Source organism: Halictus rubicundus, chromosome 8, assembly GCF_050948215.1.
Source record: "Halictus rubicundus isolate RS-2024b chromosome 8, iyHalRubi1_principal, whole genome shotgun sequence".
NCBI lineage: Eukaryota > Metazoa > Arthropoda > Insecta > Hymenoptera > Halictidae > Halictus > Halictus rubicundus.
In genome coordinates, this window is record NC_135156.1 from 13,259,687 (window position 1) to 13,280,508 (window position 20,822).

The window sequence follows — 20,822 nt, forward strand, 5'->3', positions numbered from 1 at the left end:
AATCAGGACGGACTTTTATACGGCGGACTGTAATTTAATGGACGGCAGTGGATTGAAATTTTCCTGAGAATAACGGCGATTTAAATGAAAATTACTGAAGAATTCACAAAAAAAAAAAGAACGACGTGCCAAATATTTTCTCAAGCCCCACACGACGCACGAGGCACATTAAAATCGGTGCGGATCGCTGGCCTAACTTTCATTGTAAAAATGGATTTCGACCAAAATAATTGAATTCCTTCCCCGGTGTTGTTCGAATCATTTATTTGGCGGAATTGTTCGTTTATTGCACGAAAGGTATTTCGATTTTTTCGTTCCCTGCCGATTGAAGCCGTTCTTCCGATTATTATTTTTTCCGCGGTAGAACGTTCATCGAGCCGCACAATAAAAGTGCAGGGATCTACGAGCACCGGGCAATTTCGCCGTCGAAATTCTACGTCCCAATGATTTAAATATACATTTTAAAGGGTTCGATCCATTTCGTTCGCAGATTTCCGGAAATTTACACAACACCGGTCAGCTTCTGGTATTCACCGCGGACCGAGAGGCGAAGGTGCGAGTTAATATAACGGGTGGACCTCTGGCGTACAACTATCAGTTCGAGGAAATCTATATTCACTATGGCCTGGTCAATGGTTACGGCTCCGAGCATCGGATTAATAACTACGCTTTTCCTGCCGAGGTAAGTTCAATCAAAAAATCCAATTTTCTGCGTCCTTATATTGTCATTATTATCAGACAGCGGATTTTTATGCAGATATAAATTGTTTTGGATTGACATACATCACAATCTGAATAAGAAATTTAGTCATTTTAAATATTCTGCTAGGTTGAGTTCAAACAATCAAAGCTGTTATAAGTGCACAAAATCCGCAGTCTTGTTACTATTATTATATATTTTTGTGTTCTTACCGGAGACGTAATAAACGGACCATGTTACATACTTTGTTGCATACTTTATTTACACTGAGAACGTCGCCTACAACCGCTGCTCTTACTCTTACGTCTGCCACATTTGACCGGCGTATGTACATATACGACATATATTATTATGACGGAAACAATGTAAAGTTATAATTGTATATTAAGATAGAATCAGCATTCGAGACTTATTTATGCCATGCAAAAATATATACCAAATTTTATAACGTGTTAGAAACCTGCTGTACATTTATGTTAAGATTATTTTCTCTGTAGGACCTACTTTGACTAATTCAATTTTTCTTGTTTCCAATATTTAATTCACGAATAATTTTCAATTTAAAAACACTCCTGATTCATTTGTAAGTTTCTGATATACTTGACAAGCAACTAAACTTTTATTATGTAAAATATAAAAGAAATCGTATAATGTGCGAATTAGTCTTCTAAGTAAATCAAGAAAGTGTTTGATAAAATTTGTCTTCCTTCCAAAGTCGTTATAAATGATTTTTAATATCAAAGAAACCTCCAATCAGCTTTAATTTCTAACTTCAGGGGAATTATTCTTACTGGAGTAAGAAGCAAACAATATTGGAGACACGATAGAATAAATTCTCTGCTCTTGTTAAAAAATCCAGCGAACGCGAGAATAACAGAATATTCGAAGAAAACGTGTCGCGAGCGTTTGCGCCGGGTTTTTAAAAACATATTACAAGAAACACGGTCACAAAGGGCAAGAGTTATATGCGACACGCAAATTTCATCATTGCGGGAATGCCACGGGAAATTTTCGGAGGTTTGTATCCAGCTGCGGGGATTTAATATCGTTGATCCTCGGTCTGACGATGCCCGCTAGAATTCACTTACGAAATTGAAAAAGTGATTTCGCGTCGCTTAGATAACGAAACGAATTCTATTGCCGTGGCGCGTCGAAATTTCGCCGCGGTGCGCGGCGGCAGCATCCGCGAACCGAAAATGAACGAGCAGAAAACGAAGAAAGAGATCGAAATAAATGAAAAAAAGCTGGACGACATTAGCCGTGGCGCCGCGCCGTTTTCACGAATACTTTAAAGTTATATTTCCCGGTTCGATGAATCTTTTACGAGACCAATAGCGTGGTCGTTCATATCAGCCCCGATGACTGCCGTCATCAATTATGAATCAACCGCGGCCTCCCGTTTCGTAACGGAAATCGTATTTCGTCTTTTTTTTCAGCTGGCCGAAAAAATAGGTCGTGTATCGCGTCGCTTATATTGTATATCTCGATCCTCGCCGACCAGAAAAGTAAATTTAATCTACTGTTAGTTTCATTTTTCGAAAGCGGAGAGACCCGGCCAAAGTGCGCTGACAAAGACAGCTCGGATTTTCTGTCTTTTTATTTTTCACCTTTCACCATATTGACTTTTAAAGTTTATTTTGTCGGATAGGCGTCGACATCGGGAAAGATCGCCAATAAATTCGTGCTATCGATACATTTCATATTCATCGTTTGCGAGGTTTTTTTTTTTAATATCCTTTATTTGAAAGACTCGCAAAATATTATTTGGAAGTTTGGATATTCACTGCGAATGATGTGAAAGTAAATATTAAAGTTTCATAGTTTTGTTCCGAGCAGTGAGGATTTTCTATTTTGTCTGATCATTGGTAGACTGATACTACTTGCCGCTGATTTTTCATTGAATCACCGTTGGAAGCGAGTTTATTTAAAATACGTGGTAATACATTTTCAAGAATCCAGGCTAATGTGTTTGATAATTAATGCATTGAGTAATGACGTTTCCCATGAAGGTTTAAATAGCTGAAAATCGAATCCTCAATCTATTGATCTGAAGTTAAATTAAATTCGTTAAAGTAATCATTCTCGTTGCGCCATTCTTTAATACATTTACAAGAGTTACTTAAAATAATTTATTTCGAAGTTCTGCTTCCAATGGTATATTCCAACGTGTCAGGTTTTAGTCATTACAAAAATTCGTCGAATTATCCGCATTTCGATGACAGACGAAATAAATTCAATCAGCTATAAAGTGACAAAGCTAGTATAATAAAATATTTTTAAAATGAACGAAAAATAATATGAAAAATGGAATAAAAATTATGAATAAATGAAAAATGGTACGAGTGTACTTCTTCCCAATAAAAAAGATAATATTTAAAAAATAAAGATAGAAAATTATGCTAACGAAAGACCTCTCGTTATTTTCCAGGGAATTTTCGGGAAAGAGATCGTTTGATAATTACTTTCACAATTTCCGGTCTCACGTGCGCGGGTAGATCGATCAATTTAATTCAGTGTTTCTCAGTATTATAATTTCGCCGGCCGAGGGGGCAATATGTTTTAATAGATTCATTAAGCTCCGTAGTTCGGGGCGAAGAAGTAGCATAGTGTCGAAACAAAATTACCGAACGGCGATAAGCACAGCCAGCGTAACGAGGCTGGGCGCCCATGCCGGCCAGTCCGACGTCGCCGTTAATCGAAATTAATCACGAGCCGGTTTCGTAACGAGACAAATTAAACATTCGTTAAACGCGACGCGACGATGACCCAATTAACTGCGGCCCGCTCGTCCTCCCCGACACACGGCGGACGAACCTCCTCTCTACATACGACCCAATTTCCGCGGACGTTGACGGACCGCGAAAGAATGCCACGCAGTCCCGGTTATTCGCGACGACTTCAATTTTAATTAGAGTCAAGAGCTATCAGGTCGCTTCGCAAGAATTTTACCTGTTCGACAGGCACTAAAACTTAATCTACAAGCAACACTTAAAACCAAAGCCACTAAAATCGTGCGCGACCAAGATCATCCTAATTCCAGCAAACTTCCCCGGTGTTCCGGTATTAAAATAAATCCCCTTCGATCTTGCAATCAGTATCAGAAAGAAATGTAAATCTAAAGGTTTCATCAAAGCACTAAGATATTATCTTTTATCGCTTAAAAACCAGCCACAAATTCCTGTGCAATCCAGATGATCGTAATTCTGGTAAACATCCCAATGTTCCGGTATTAAAATGAACGCTCTTAGATAACGCAAACAGGATGAAAAAGAAACGAAAAACCAACGGTTTTATCGAACCCCTGAAACATTATCTTTTATCAACAGCGTCGCTTAAAAACCACGCACAAAGCCGCTGGAATTGTGTGCGATCAAGATGATCCTAATTCCAGCGAACTGCCAACACTAAACCAGCTCCGGGCGCAAAGGGTTAACGCGAGCCTACTAACGCCAGGCTGCATTTCCTTGATACTTCCGGTCCGAGCGTTGCAACTATCGAGCCGACATCGCATCGCGTGAAAAGAACGGAGCAGGAAAGAGAGAGAAAGAGTGAGCTGGAGATGGGGAAAGAGAGTGAAATACTGAGCTAGAGAACGAGTGAGCTGGAGAAGGAATGAGCTACAGTTAGAATGAGCTAGAGATGGAATGAGCTAGAGAAGGAGTGAGCTAAAGAAAGAGTGAGCTAAAGAAAGAGTGAGCTAGAGAAAGAGTGAGCTAAAGTTAGAATAAGCTAGAGATGGAATGAGCTAGAGAAGGAGTGAGCTAAAGAAAGAGTGAGCTAAAGAAAGAGTGAGCTAGAGAAAGAGTGAGCTACAGTTAGAATGAGCTAGAGATGGAATGAGCTACAGAAGGAGTGAGCTAAAGAAAGAGTGAGCTAAAGAAAGAGTGAGCTAGAGAAAGAGTGAGCTACAGTTAGAATAAGCTAGAGATGGAATGAGCTAGAGAAGGAGTGAACTAAAGAAAGAGTGAGCTAGAGAAAGAGTGAGCTACAGTTAGAATAAGCTAGAGATGGAATGAGCTAGAGAAGGAGTGAACTAAAGAAAGAGTGAGCTAGAGAAAGAGTGAGCTCCAGTTAGAATGAGCTAGAGATGGAATGAGCTAGAGAAGGAGTGAGCTAAAGAAAGAGTGAGCTAAAGAAAGAGTGAGCTAGAGAAAGAGTGAGCTACAGTTAGAATGAGCTGGAGATAGAATGAGCTAGAGAAGGAGTGAGCTAGGGTGGGAGTGAGCTACAGAGGAGGTGAGCAAGAGTGGGGGGAATAGACTAGAGAATGAGTGAGCTAGAGAGGGAGGAATGAACTAGAGAATGAGTGAGCTAAAACTACAGAAAAAAGGGAGTGGGAGCTAGGGATAGAGACAAATAGCGAGACTGAGGTAAAGAGAGAAAGAGAGAGAGAGAGAGAGAGAGAGGAGTTGCCTCGGCGGCTTCTAAGCGAGAATCATTATTTTCTCCCGTCGCCTCGGTTGCATCGACGCGGCTGAAATCGATTCGAGGTTAATCGAGCACATAATTCAGCGGCGACGCGCGGCCGAGCCGTACGTGTTTGCGCGGCCGAAATCCGCAGCCGCACGCGAGCAGGTGCGAGGCGCGACGTGCTGCAATCAGCGGCCGTGCTTGCGGCCCGGCAGCTGCATCCATTTTCGCCCAGTGTTCTTCTTTCACTGGCGTGTCCTACCCCTGCATCCTCCACCGTCCACCTCATCCTCGTCCTCGTCCTCATCCTCCTCTCGCTATACACACCGCCCGGGTTCCCACCCTTTTTCCCCAGCGTTTTTAGGTGTATCAGCCCCTGGCCCGTCTAGGTGTAACTCTCTCTCTCTCTCTCTCTCTCTCTCTCTCTCTCTCTCTCTCTCTCTCTCTCTCTCTCGTTCTCTCTTGTTCTCTCTGGTTCTCTTTCGATCTCCCCCTCTCTATCTCTCTCTTTCTCTCTTGTTTCCTCTAGCTGACGAATGAACTCGCGAATAGCCGCTCCGGAATGATAAATCCCGAATGCTCGTTGTCCGCGCTAGTGGGTGCCGGTATATCACGCCTGGATGCTTGTCTTCTGGACAGTGTACTCCCGGGATCAATTGAATGTGTACTTACGATGCCCTGGCAATTTCTATAACTGCGTTTCATTCTTCGCGGCCAGCGATCCAGAGTGTTTCAGTGGAACAAGTCAATTAGTTCAACTGTAACGCGATTTTCAGTAGTACAAGTCCGCGAGGCCAACCATAACATGGTTTCCAGTAATACATGTCATTAAGTTCAACTGTGACGTGGGGTTTTCAGTAGTACGAGTCAACGAGTTCAACTACAGCTTGATTGTCAGTAGCACGAGTCAACGTCAAGCCCGCCGGCATAACAGATCAATGAAATACAAACAGCATGCATAAATAATACAACGACCTCGCCTGTCGTAAATCAATATGGCGTACGCAACTAACAATGAGTTAAGAACCTCGCAGTAGTAGAAGTCAATGTGTGTCGGTGGTTAGAAGAAAAAGGAGCGCGACGAAACAATTAGTTTCGAATTATCGAGTAGCTGTCGCAATAATCGCAGACGCCGTTTCTAGTCGCGCGAACGACCGTCGTCCATTTTCAGCGGTGGAAGTGAATAATTCCAGTGGAACAGATCAATCATATAACCGGCCCCGGCACGTTTCATCCGACATGAATAAATATTACGCCATTAATTTTCTAACTGTATACATCATTGTTCGCAGTCAGTGTTAATATTCCCCGGCAGCGCGCGGAGTTAATAAATATTGAACCGTGAACAATTCGAGCAACGCGAGCCAATCCGAAATCGCTAACTAGAAGTGTGGGAATACAAACGGCAAATATGAGAGGAACGTGGTCGGGCATAATCGCAGAACGGCGGTGCGGTTATCTTGAACGACCATTTTTGTCGTGTTCCGTCGTACCTTCTTTTTTTTTTCTTTCCTTTCTCTCGCGCCGTCTTACGTGTAATATATCACACCGGCCAATTTTATGCACGAAATTGATTCAGATTATCCGGCCCAGGTATTACGTGGTGAAAGCTTGCACGGAATTTTGCTGTTAATCATCCCCGTCGTTAATTTTCCTACCGGCGGCTTCATTCCGACGAAAAATATTGGACCTCTCCCTTACAGTCAGTCGCAAAAATTTCGGTGCACCTGTTCAGTTCCCAAAATCGATCCTAATTCCCGCTAAATGGTCAGTTTAAAAACATCAAACCCCTGTTAATATCGTTTCGTCAATTCATACTTTTAATTAAGGATTAAAGGTTAATCAAAGAATCGAGACAGAACTTTTCACATTTTATGTACAATTGTGTAAAACTTTTTGTAATATTGTAAGTATAGTCAAGTAGTAAGTAAGTAAGTAGATGTCAAAGTTGTGTAAAACTTAAGTTGACTAACTTGAGGTACTAGTTAAGAGTCAACAGGTTACGATTTTTCTTACACAAAGACTCACTTTACTATATCCATAATAATTTTGCAAACGTATATAATTTTAGCATTGACATTCGTAGAATAATCGAAAGCTTTCCATTCTCGTTTCAAATATTTAAAATTTGCACTGAACAAACTTTCGCGACCGATTGTCCGTCCGTCCCTATTTCTCGCTTTGACAAATCGAGCCACTTTTTAACGAGACTTCCGCCAATAAATCAATGCGTTGATGAGAGACGATCATCCGAATTGATGATGCACGCGGTCGATACATCGACTGTCGTGCTGCTTGTACTCGAACGCCGCGATTTTTACGCCGGACACGCAAAAACACGAGCTTTTTGGCCGAGGTATCGAGTTACCAGACTGCGAAATTTTCTGTCGACGCTTTCACTGGATAATTTAACAAAATTCAACGAAAACTTCCTTATCAATAATCTTAATAAATCAAGTACACAATAAAATTCAATTTCATCATATCTTGTGTTCTACAATTCTCTAATAAATATTTAAAATACGCGAATTTCATTTATCTATTTCTTTTATTATCAGTACTTTGTTACAGATTTACAAATTATTCCAAGTGCCACTAATTTTATTAGTCACAACATCGATATGGACATTTTATTAAATTTTCAATCTCAAGAAACAACAAACGAAGCGTTTCAATTTGAAACAATCAATATCCGTACTGTGCGCACGTACAACAAGAAACTCTTCGAGGTTTTCGCGTGATACTCGCGTGTCCTCAATACAATACATTTAATAAAGGAATGATTAAGTGCGCCGGCAAATATTTCGAGTTCCCAGCTAATTTAATCTCGGCCCTAAGTGGGCCACTATGCGTGCGCATAAGTGGAGTTTCGAGGCGTTCGTCAAGGCCAAAGTAATCCCGCAGAAAGTTCGTTCCCTCGTTCGAATTATTTATTTAGCGGCACGCACAAGGCAATTGCGATAATTGCGGTCGAAGTTTTCGTGCAATCGATACCGAATGAATTAGTCACGAGGTTCTTACCGATGCAACGAACGACTAAAATCTGCGCCGGATAATTAACGTGAACGACATATCCGTCCGCAGAGCGGTGGGATCACGGGGCCCGGCGCGGCGCTCCGTCGCCGCTTAATTGGAAATAAAACTTTAATCCGCGAAAGGATCGCATTGATTCCCTGCGTAAACTGTCCCGTAATTTCCATTTTTATTTGACCCGTTCCGACATGCATATCTGCACGCAAATCGAACGCCGTTCGAATTCCAAAGAGAGAGGAAGAGAGAGAGAGAGAGAGAGCCGGCAGAGACGGAACCGCGTCCGCCGAATATTCTCGCTTCCCAACCCGTCGACGATGTAATAGAAATTTAAAAGCGAGCCTTTCTTCCGAGTCGAATTCAACTTTACTTCTACTATAATTTTTCCGGAATTTTTCTTCGCTCTTGCGAAATTCGCGATTGGGTCTCGTCTCCGTCACCTTGAAGTGCCGATACTTTCTATAAAATCAGAATGGAAAGTGTTACAATCGTTACATTCAGTTGGTGAGTTGAAGTATCACTAGAAATTAATGATTGAAAACATTATATTAAACTTTTACTACTATTAAAAAAATATATAAAAAAGTGTTACATTGACGCTAAACCTGCTGATAAAATTAATAGCACTGAATTCATTCGTTCTGAAAATGCAGTATAGCGTAAGATTCAAACTTCTGGAGCTAAGTAAACATTTATTTCCCTCATTGATAATAGTAATATCTTTATAATAATATATCTACATTCTCGAATTCTTTGAATCTATTCGCTTTCCTAAATTGCACCTACTCGGTTTTGTCATAAATGCATAAAATCAGCAGTCTATTCATTATCGATTGATTAATAATTATTATTAATAACTCTGATCGCCTATACGAACGGAATAGGCAAGACTCGTTCGAAATATACGAAACTCACGCTACGTTTTGATGACTAAATGATGCCAGAAAGGACGAAAAGGCTAGCACGCGAAATTTGTTCACCCTAATAACTGGGTCGCCAACGTTCCAAAAAATCCTGAAGATCGAAGAGCGGCCGATGTCCGTTAAATAATTACAAAAATGTTGAAGGGACTCCGATACTCTTTCCTCGGCTGCATCACGATCCGTCCACTCGTCTCATCGGGCAGCGTTTTAGTGAATAAATGATACCCCACGGAGGACGTAGTGTAGCACACGAAGACGTCGGACCTAATCCATAGTCTCGGTTCCCTTTTGCCATCCGTCTCCGCAGGAAGCCAAGAGATGGATAGAGAAAGAAGACGATTGCCTTGGGGAGGGTTGTGTGCGGGGGCTGGTAGGCAAAGGGGATGGTGAGGGTCACGAAGAGAGTGAGAGAGAGGGGGAGAGAGAGAGAGAGAGAGAGGGAGAAGGGAGAGGCGAAGGGTCTGTTTGAAAGCTCTACGCGGAGGACAAGGGGATTCCCAGAGCCACGGTGCTCGAGCAAGTCTGAACCATTACCGGCATGTTTGAGCGACGAGCCGCTTTGATGCCGAAAGCCTACTCGAGAAGGAGCTGATGGAGTGGCTCGAGTGCTCCTCGAATGGCCCATCCTTGTCCCCGCACCTGAACCGGATGTCCACACAGGCCTGTCGGAGTAGTTCACAAATTTATGGGCTGCACGGCTAAATTGGGCTCGCCTCGCACCTCGCATTATTGCCCATTAATTATTGATCATACCCCGCTGGTTAGCCGATGTCTCCGCGATGATGCTCGCCCCCTCTCCCAATCAATCGGACCCGAATCACTGGGTCATCCGCAGAAAAAATATGCTAATTATATCCATTCGTTCCGGCAAGAATAGCACATCTTACAGTCGGCTGCTGAAGTCCGGATACACCTTAACAACCCTCAAAATCAACCCTTGTCGACTTATGTATTGTCTTCTAGGTTATCGAAGTCATTAGTGACAGAAGGAAATTTCAACTTGGCTCCTGTTTCTTACTATTGATGCAGGCAATTTTTATTATTCATAAAAATCCGCAGTCCATTCATTATTTACCGAACATACTGCGCTGATTGCTAGCCTATGTCTTAACCCTCCGTATGCTATGCCGGAGTAGCTAGTGACCCGTCGCGGTGGGGATAAGCTCAAGCGACCGTCAATACGTACAATTTTATTGCGATATAAGAAAATCGCTATCCCCTCTTCTTCTCCTTCATCCGAAATACGGCGAAAGCCGGTCCCGAGCCATCGCCTTGTATCGAAGGAAAACTGAAATTACTCTCAGGGGCGGAGAAGTCGCAGGAGTCCGAGAGTTGACGATGACGTTACCTCCCTTTCCGATCTGTCACGTCCGAAGACGAACAAAAGAATACAGTAATTAGAGTGATTAGCAGCGGCGAGAACGGCCCGGTGGATTTTCAACGGTGAACGATACCGCGTGATCGATATTGTTTCGTGGTAACGAGGGACAATCTTGTCGAGGTGTTGCTCGTGCTTGGCAGCGCGGCACAAACAGTTGGTATTGGGAACAGAAATTGGTTTTGGTTAATTGCTCTTGAATGAAAGTGCAGATTAACATTGACAGACACCGTTCGCGCGTGATAATGGCTTGCTGGCTTCGTTGGGGAGCGTGTGTGCTGCGAGTACTATGAAAAACACTTCTGATTAGAGTGGAACGGGACTGTTTGGACTGAACGTTCGTTAGACTGTCTTGAGACTCCGAAAATTTCCATGAAACACGACAATGTTCTCAATAAATTTAGAATCAAATAAAGACTAACGAAAGAAGATAAACACTGCGAACTTTACTGTGAGATCTTACTTTTTGTAGTGTAAAACTAATCTATACCGTATGTCACGTAAACACACTGTCATCCAAAAAGAGACTGTATTTGTTTAAAGTACACAAAGCTATGATATTAGGTGTGCAAATAAATTCTTGGCTCACAATTAAGTAACTTTATTCTGAGCTCAAATCTTTCACACACTATTACTTGTAATATGGAGTGAATACATAGAAAGTGACGGATATTACTTTAGCGAATAAAACACATTTTAATTGTTTATAAATAATCGAGAAATTCACAAAGGGAGAATTACGAATTAATTTGAACGCCGAATAGAATGAAGTTCTCTGAATTAAAATGTATCTGAAGTAAATGATGGGAGAAAATCGATCAAGAATCTCTGGTGTAACCATTTTAATGGAACGTATAATAGCTAAATGTTAAAGAATAATTTTACGAAATAAATGGAAACTGATAAAATATGAGTGGATTTTCCCTCCGAAGAACGCGTACGAAAATCAATCCTTTGACGATCGTGTCGAAGACGATATTCGTGGAAAGATGTTCGAAAGGGCTCGTACCTGTTTCGATAATTGGATCACGTCTGGATGGAATCGTCCGTTCTAATTCGTAATCGCGACCGGGATCGATCGGCGGTGGCCGGCTCCAGTTTTATGGCCGGTCGAACGAAATTAATTCACCGCGATATTAGATGCACGCCGAATTTCGCGTGAGCGGTCGGCATCAAACCGAATTTCGTTTGCGTTATACCGCGGCGGCGTCGTCTAATTTAACGATCCCATTCTTTTACGAGGGTTGATCTGGTGCGGTTCGTATAACTTGCGGTATGTAAATAACATTTATGGGGAATCGGGGACCGCGCGTATTCCCGCGTTTCCGGCCGGCATCGAGGGAAACAAAAACGGGTCGCAGTTCGACGTGACCGCAGTCGACGATCAAAGATCCAGCACTAAACTATTAAACGATTTTGCGTCGGGGGTTTGCCTGACAAAGTTTATGCCATTTTCTCCGACTGACCGGCAGATTTTTCGCGCGGCAGATTTGTCCGCCGAATTAGCTTTTAATTTTTATCGTGGACCGACCGATGGAACACGGATAAGGAACGGGACCTAATAAAAATTATCAGAGAAAGAAAAATAAAAAGAAGCCACAAACGGACAGAAAATTGAAGAAAAAATTGTCAAACTGAAATTAATGGAACGAAAAGTATTTGCACACTTTTCGCATTTTGAACGGTGATAATATTGTTAAAAGAAATAGTACAATTTTTTACGAAACGAGAAATAGTTTTGAAGGATAATTGGTCGAAATGAAAAATCCAAAGACTATGTGACACTTGGGGATTTTCCTAAATTTGTCAATTTTTTCGGTAGTGTTTAGAAGCATTTTGGGAGGTAGGCCGTCGAGACGTTGTTGGCGACGTTTCTCGTACGAAAATGGGTTTCAATTCGGATTTCCACGTCGCAGGGGGATGAATGTATATCGGGTGTACCTTGGACGAGATGCGAGAGGACTCAGTCGAATTCGAAAGTCGGTTCTTTCGGGCACGCAAGTAGGTCAAAGAACTTGAGCCAGGCCGGCTGTGTGTATGGTCGGGCGCGAATGAAAAGCTTCCACGGCTATTCTCGAGGAAATTCCATCAGACACACGAAATCCACGGCTCAAGATGGTACGAGGAACGCGAGTTCGTCTTGGATCCTACTCCTTTGAAGCTGTCTGGCCGAATGTATCGTCCTCTTTCATCGAATTAAATAATTCGATGGGCTCCACAATGCGGGCTGAGCCGGTATCGAGCGATCGGTTGTCCTGCGACGATTAAACAATTTTTAGACCATGTCCAAGTATCCGATCCAAGGTGCCAGATTAGCAAAACTCCGTTAGAAGTGTTACAGTAACCTAAATCTATCCATAAAGTATTATTAGATTATTGAAATTATAAAAAAAATACTTAATTCCTGTAACTGATGTTGAAAATACTATCAACTCATCGATATTCTGAAATTGTTTTAGTCTATCTACAACCAGCATGAGTGCGAGGGTTAAATTGCAGCTGCTCATGTTTGTCTTAACACATTGCCGACCGGCAATTTTAAGCAGAAGCTATCTCATGTCACCAGCTTTTATTTCGTCATTGAATGTGGAAGTAAAACAATCCAAATAAACTTCACTAAACTTTACTTATACGTAATGCATTGAAATGAAACTTTGGACATATCTTTTTTATCACGAGTTAACTCGTGACCGGTCAACAATATGTTAAAAGCATAAATTCTGCAGTCTAGCGTGCATAACTTTTCAAAGGAAATTCTTGAGAGAAGTACCGAGTTCCACACTTAAACTGTAGTCGAAGTTTGCACCTTTTTAGTCGACATGGAAACATGTTTTATTTTTCGAGACTGTTCAGTGAAGAATAAAGCACAAAATAGTGTAACAGTTGATTGCATTGTGCGTCTACTTACTTGTACAATTTCGATGCAAAATGAAAATTGGCAAAGACCGATTGAAAATGTCTTTTACATCCAGGAAAGATACATTTGAACGAAGAACAAATTTTTGTCGGCAGATAGAAGTAGTCTTAACATTTTCGAAGTAATCATTTATCATTATCCACAGAATAATAGGTACACTGTGAGTAAGAAAAGGGACTTCGAATTAAAATCTATCTTGTTCGGATTGGCGCTGGTCCAGGAGAACACCGGTTTTCTAAAGTCCTTTCATCGCTATATTTCACTGTTGAAAGCGGAGAGGGCGAAAGTTTCAAAAAAGAGTTTCGTTCTCTTCGGACTGAAGACTAGAATCTAGGCTAAATGAGGTTATGTTTGCTCTGCGAACAACAAAATGGTGGAACCTCCGTTTCATACTTTTACTATGTTTTAATTCATCCTCGTTAGCGGAGTATCAATACTCAGTCACGGTTCCATTTCGGATCAGATTATTTCTCCAGCGGAATCATAACGAAGGAAGAAGTTATGTCAGCGGAACGTACGGGTAGTTAGCAGTGTTCCGGAATCGGCCGCCAAAATCGAGGATGTCCAATCGATCGGTTAATTCTAGCACCAGTCAAAATAGATCAATTGCTATGGAAATCAGTGCTGTAGGATCCTGAGGACCCTTTTGATGGGCGCAGGTATTCGTGAGAATCCTGGTATGCCCCCTAATGGTCAAACAGCGAGCGAAGGGATTCGAGTGCTGTTATTATGGCACCAGGGAGGACACAAATTAACAGGCATACTTGGTTTAATTTCAGCCCAAAGTTAGTCCAGGCTGCGTGACCAATCGCTTGAAATCATTAAAATGTTGCCTGAACGCATTCAGATCCCTAATTCCCTTCCTCTGTTGTTCAAACATTCGTGCTATCATTCCATTCGTTTCGCTACCATTCAACATTCAGTGTAACATTATTTAAATATAAACGAGCGGATAAATGCTGAAACTTGATTGGAGATTATTTAAACAGAGGTGTATGATTTTATGAAAATTATAAAAGATTTTCTACGTTTGCGGTAGAGTGATATTCATTTTCTTACTGTCAATTTTTGTGCAAAATTAAAATTGTCTGCATCAATTGCAGGTTGAACTTTGCCTCAGGAAACCAGACATTTTTAACTTTTTTTTATGCAATCCTGTCGATTTTGCCGAGAAAATGCCGAAAATCCAAGTTTCCATCCTAGGAGATCACCAGTTCGAAAGTTATGCGTGTGTAAAGATGTTCATCGTTTTTGACAGGTGAGTGCGCCGCCATCGAAAATCGCACATCTTTACGCTCGCATAACTCTTGAACTACTGGTCTCCTAGGATTGAAATTTGGATTTTCGGCATTTTCTCGCCAAAATCTGCGGGATTACATAAAAAAAAGTTGAAAATTTCTGGTTTCCTGAGGTAAAGTTAAGCCCAATAGCAAGATACAGGAGCTACAGTTCTTCAAATGTTTGTACTACTGTTTAAAAATCGGCAGTCTATCAATTATAATGCATTTTAAGATTTCTAAATCCCATATGTCAGTTTATCAATTAAATTAATCGCAGCAGATTAATATTAGTAATTGACTCGGAATCATTTCGAAGCCCGCCGAACGATGGATCGTTTTTACGGAACAATTCCGAACTAAATTACTATAATTGTGCTTAATAGTGCAACGGTTCGAGAATTAATGTAACGAGCGATACGCGAGCCAGCAATTTCGTAACGCGCGATCGTGATTCGCGGACACCGTTTTCCAGTAACAATATGAGCGATTTCTAGTCGTCCAGAGATTTTCCATCCTATTCGTCGACGGCCGATTTCGGACTTTTTCGCAACCCGGTGATTCCGATCGCATATCCGGTTACAATCGGACAACTCTTATATTATTGGCGGCGTGCATATCGGAAAGATTAAACCGTGAAGTTGAATTACAGAGAGGCGCAGCATTGAAATCAGAATACTCTCGATAGCACGCTCGCGCGCGATAATGCATATTGCAATGATAAATTGCTCCCGCACCTTTATACACGTGCGTACAGGTACGCGCGTACACATCGAATGCCTTTCTACAAACCGTTGATTACTCGACAAACCATTCGGCGCTGGGCATCATGGTCGCGCGGTGCTCATTACTCGCGAGTAGATTGGGAAGTATTGCGCGTAATTTATGCGGGATAGTAGATCGACCGTCCCCGATTTCGAGACCCGCCATTTGCTTGCTCAAAATTTCGCCTCGACGTTTTTCTTTTTTGCCGGCTGTTTTATCGTCGCTGTTCACCGTACGAGCATCCCCAGTTTTTCTAATTAATTACGAGCGGGCCGTGCAGCTTTATGCAAATCCAAATTTTCTTGATTGTTCCCTGAAAATCGGGATTCAGCGGCGATTAGTAGTCCTTCGCGTAAGACAAACAAAATACTACTGCATAAAATTGTTAGGAACGTTTGACGAAGACAATTTCGTAGAATTGTTATACTGCTTAAACTGTGTAAAACTTCTTTCGAAAACTCGATACAAAAATGTTCACAATACAAGAAAATGAAGCAGTCATTTCTTAAATACTTGTTGACGAACTGTGGATATTTCTGGTTAAAAAATTTCCCAGCGTAAACGTCGGACGTTTTCGAAAGCATAAAACAAACCGACTTGGTTTGTCGTAGACGAAGGTGAAAAAAAATGCGAGCGTTCTCCAGTTGATAGCCTTTTAACACTGACCGGAAGTAAGAGTGGCACTCCTGACAACAGACAATCGCAACGCGACGAGAGTCGTTCAACTATAAACGACCACTACAATTACGGAAACGCGGGCCGGTTTCTCTCTATCTCGATCTCTCGCGTTCTCTTTCTCTCTATTTCCCACTCTCTCTTTCTCTTTCTCTCTCTCTCTCACTCTCTCTCTCCCTCTCTCTCTCTCTCGCACTTTCCCCGACTGGTTAACGCTCAACGCGGAATAATTAAGCAAATTTGCACCGCCATTTCGGATTTAACTTCTTCCAGCGGGCGCGTGCGAAATTCCAGTTTTACATGGTCCCGGCGTTCCGGCAAGAATTACGGAGCCAGAAACGTTGCATCTGCCAGAGCCATAAGAACTCCGCTGTTCAATCTCGAATTTAGTATTCCGATAAATTCGAACAATTCGAACCTCGAAATGGATCCGAACGCTGAAACAGTTCGAATTTTGAGATAATTGTAATTTGTAAACCGTCCCTCATTCTTCCAACTTCATTTGTCTCTCAGTATTACATTGAATAAAACGCCGATGCGATGGAAAGATAAATATTCCATAAACTTCTTCTTTCGAAATAAAAATTAAGTGAAGTATGCAGACGGCGGACTTTATGCATTTACGTCTGAAATGAGTAGGTGAAATTTCAAACAGTGAGAAGAGAATTTGAGTTACCATTAATTTGATAAGGTTGTTAACACTAGGGAGCATTAAAAGTGGCTATGAATCAAATAAAAATTTCGAGCCATTTTTAAGAAGTAAATTTGTTGAATAATTCTTCGTGCATACATCTTTACAGTCTCAATAATCGTGAATTAGAAATAGATTATAAATTTATCAGTGTTGACGGAAGAATTACATTTCGATACATCTCCCGTTTCTTTTAATAAATGTAGACAATTTTTATTTCTTATAATGATCTGACGGGTCTAGCGATGGGTTTAAACTAAGCTTACTCGTATTCAAAATGAACAAAACTGTATTTAGAACGTACTCAGAGTCAGAGAAAAATGTATCAAATTGACAGTATACTGAAAACACTTTTCAGAGGACGCTTTCAAAAATCGGGATTCAAAGTTTGCAATAAGTTCGAGTTTGAACTAGTTCGACTTATTCGAACTTTAGTTAGAGCCTCCAGTATCAGCCTCGGATCGACGACGTTCGGCTCGCGATCGAACGGAAGACAGTTCTGTACACCATCTTCGGAGGATTAACCTGTTTTTGCGATAGACTCTCTTTTTCGGCGAGATTCGTCGCGCGATTGATCGATCGGCGTAGCCTGTGTTCTCGTAAAAATGGCTGTTAGCTCGAACGTGAGTGCTTAAAAGGAATGAAATTGGGGCGAGGACAATTCGAGGTTTTTTAGTCGCCATTTTGCCGTAGATGTAATAATAAAAATTTCTCCGATGCGTATAAATTGAAACTGATTTCAGTTGGTTTCCCTGGTTTTGCCGAAGCAGTCAATTTGCATGAATTATTAAAATCGAAAAATTGCTACAATTTTTATTATAACCCATCAACAAAATTCTTCCTTCTATTTATCTCTCGAATTTTTATAAAGCAGATTAGAGAAACAGGAAACCCGTATAATTTCCAATCGGTCTTCATTACAAAGCGTTTCACAAGGCACCGCGCGAAACGTTCTCCCCGTTCCGATGAAAACAGCCACGAAAAAATGTGAATTTGCCTAAAGAATGTGGAGAGCGACAACACAATAATTCAATGGAAGAATCAATATTTCCACATTTCTATGCCGGTCGTTTCGGGCCACGGATTAAATTCGCGGAGGGCGCGAGAGAGCGAAGCATCGTCGCGTCGTCGCGAGTATCGAGAAACTTATCCAATTAACGTTGCGGCTATTTTTTCCGAAATAAAATTATGCTCGACGGAACTCCGTGCGAACGAGGAAATCCCACTGGGCACACCTACACGGCCATCTACATATTAATGCACACGCACCTCGACGCCCGGCTCTCATTGTCGCGTCTCCGGTAGATGCATAGGTGCACCCGCGCCGCCGCCAGTGCACGGTGCACGGTGCACACTGCACGCTGCACTCGTGCGTTAATATAGCTGCTAGCCGGAGAGGGTGGCGCGGGATTACAGCTGTATATCTATCACTCGCTGGAATACAGCATTGTGCCAGAAATCCTGATGGCATGCCCATAGGCCGCAAGGAACGTCGTGACGCGCCGCCTACGACGCTCGAATTATCCTTCAAACACCGCGAGCTTCCTGGCGGAGGCTGATGGCTTTTCGCCATGCAACACGCCCCTGCCATCAATATTTGTTACCCCGGATTGTTTAAACACGGCTCCACAATCAATCAATTTCAATTCGAATTAATTCTTCTTCGATTCAATATTTTACTCAACTGTGACGACACAAAATTTTGCCGAACTTTGCATACAAGACCCCTTCCGGTGGAAGAAGCGGAAAAGCGACGGGAGTGTAGAGTGTGCTGAAAAGGGCAGAGTCCACAAACGTGGTGTCAAACAGCCCCAGGACAGGAGGGTTAAAGTTCGATCGAAGGAGCCGAGGGTGTCCCGTCGACCGGGTGCGAATCACCTGTTTTTCCGTGGTGCAGGTTTGGGGCAACATCGATCGAATCTGGCACGGTCCGCCAGCAGGCTGACATCGAGATTCGTTATCGTCTCGGAACAAGATTTCGCCGGGGCATCGGAGGTAAGCCGGGGGTTGTCTGAAATTCGCCACGTCTCGGAAATTCAGGATTCAGCCTGGGTACGTGAAGTGCAGACTCGATGGGGTGGTTCATCCTCGCCCACCCTCAAACCTCCCCTCTCCGACCCCCTCTCCCCCGCCCCCCGTGTGCACCCACTCTTCCGAGTATCTTCGCCCGGTGAACCATCCGATCTTCTCGCGCCATCCTCGGCCTACGGCCCTTGTGCTTTACCCCGCTACTTTGCCCTCCACTAGAGCATAATCACCGGGGCTGAAACACCGTTGGAAATCCGCAAGCACAGCCCCCGCCGCGGAATGCATTAACGGCCGCTTGAAACACTTCCCTTGATCACTTTGAAAGGAAAAGTGCCCGGCGAAAATTACGAGTGCACGCGCCGCCACCCCCGCGATCCATACGCCACCCCTGTCCTCGACTCTTCTCGGTCAGCAGATCTGGCAACTATGATCTGATCGAGGGAAATGGAATTTCAAGGTTGTCGCGGTATTTCATAGACTGGCGCATTTCAAATGGAAAATATCGGAATTAATATTTTGGGAGAATTTTATTTCTTTCTATTTTTATTTTAACCTTCTGCGGTAAAGATTAAGAAAATCAAAAGGAAGGACGAACCCAATTTGGGTAATTGAAAATTTTACAATTTTCAAAAAGAAGTGTGCACACCGTTGAAGATGTCGGTTTCTTCAGATTCCCGGCGGCGTGAAGCGAACTTTTTCACACACTGTGACGTTTTATTTGTCGCGCGGAGCGGTTCATTAAAATTTTGTCGTTCATTATTAGCAGCCGAGCAAAATTACGCGGTGCTCGATATCAATAAATTAGCCGCGCCGCAGGACGTTCTAAATTGCATTTACTATTTCCCTGCAGGGCATTAAACATAGAACGACTTTCGTAATCGCAGTTGTACTAGGATTCGATTACACGGCTACCGAAAATTTAATTAAATCCACACACTCTTCGGGGTCTATGCTTTTCGGTGCCATTTCACGGTGATGGAAAATTATAAAATTCAATTTATACCCCGTCGCGGCGGCGGAGGGGAACTTTTCACCGTGTGTTTTAATCGACGTCCACTAAAATGCTCTCCATTGGACAGTCGGTTTTAACAAAATATCAACCGGAATGATATAATGCGGCGCAATAATAATTTAAACGGATTTTTCCGACGGCCGGCGACGAGGCCGCGAAAACATTTTTAAAACGCTGTTTATCTGTTTATCGCCCGCGTTAAAACCGTAATGAACTGCTGCGAAATAATATACTACCCTTGTAACTGTTTATGAAAAACAACTTTTTTACCATTTTTATCTGCTTATACGCACGACTAAGCATATGCTCTCGTTCCAAAAATTAACATCACCTGTTAATTTTTTGTGTGCTCGCAATTTTATTTTTATTTTCCTTAAAAACGGCACAAGACAATATATCGAAAAAATTAAAATATAAATTTATGGAATGATAAGATACATATAAAAAGAACGATGGTAAAGCGAGAGAAGACTAAAATAAAATATCGTACCGTTCATGAATAATAAATCATCTGCCCCTTCGGAAGCAATGAAAAATATAACAGATGACACATGGGGAGGGATGGGGGTGAGTGTAACGACTATGAAACCCGAAATAATTCAACCCTAAATAAATCGGAATAATAAACTAGTACAAAATTGCTGCAGAAACCAGGGCTCGGTTTCGAGGGCGCTTTACCGCGAAAAGTGAAACGGCAAACCAGCAAAACCAAGTCGGATACAAGGTAGCCGGTTATTGGCACAAGGGCTAACAGTGAACACGAGGGCCAGCAACCCCTTAGGGCGTACCCTGCACTTAATTTTCCATCCATCTCCCCGCGACTCGGCTGACAGTGACTTCGACCAGCAGAAGCTAGCAGAAGTCCGCATTTCCTTCGCGCCGAGAAAAACGGAAGGATAATTCCGTGGGGGTTGAAGGCAGCCTCGACGTCGCCTTGAAGGGTTAGGGGTGAAAAGGGATGGAAGTCCGTGTAGGATGCGGGGAATCTTCCGAGTAGCGTCGGGGTCCTACTTTGA

The 20,822-nt window shown here is 42.3% G+C and overlaps 1 protein-coding gene across 2 annotated transcripts in view; it reads left to right on the plus strand.

The window, feature by feature from the left end:
* The window catches only part of Carpa (Carbonic anhydrase-related protein A), a 233,638-nt gene that overhangs the window by 178,789 nt on the left and 34,027 nt on the right, over window positions 1–20,822 (plus strand). For both annotated transcript variants that reach the window (XM_076792854.1, XM_076792855.1), the window contains exon 4: window positions 491–682. In XM_076792854.1, coding sequence (XP_076648969.1) covers window positions 491–682 — 192 coding nt within the window. The remainder of the gene's footprint in view (window positions 1–490; window positions 683–20,822) is intronic.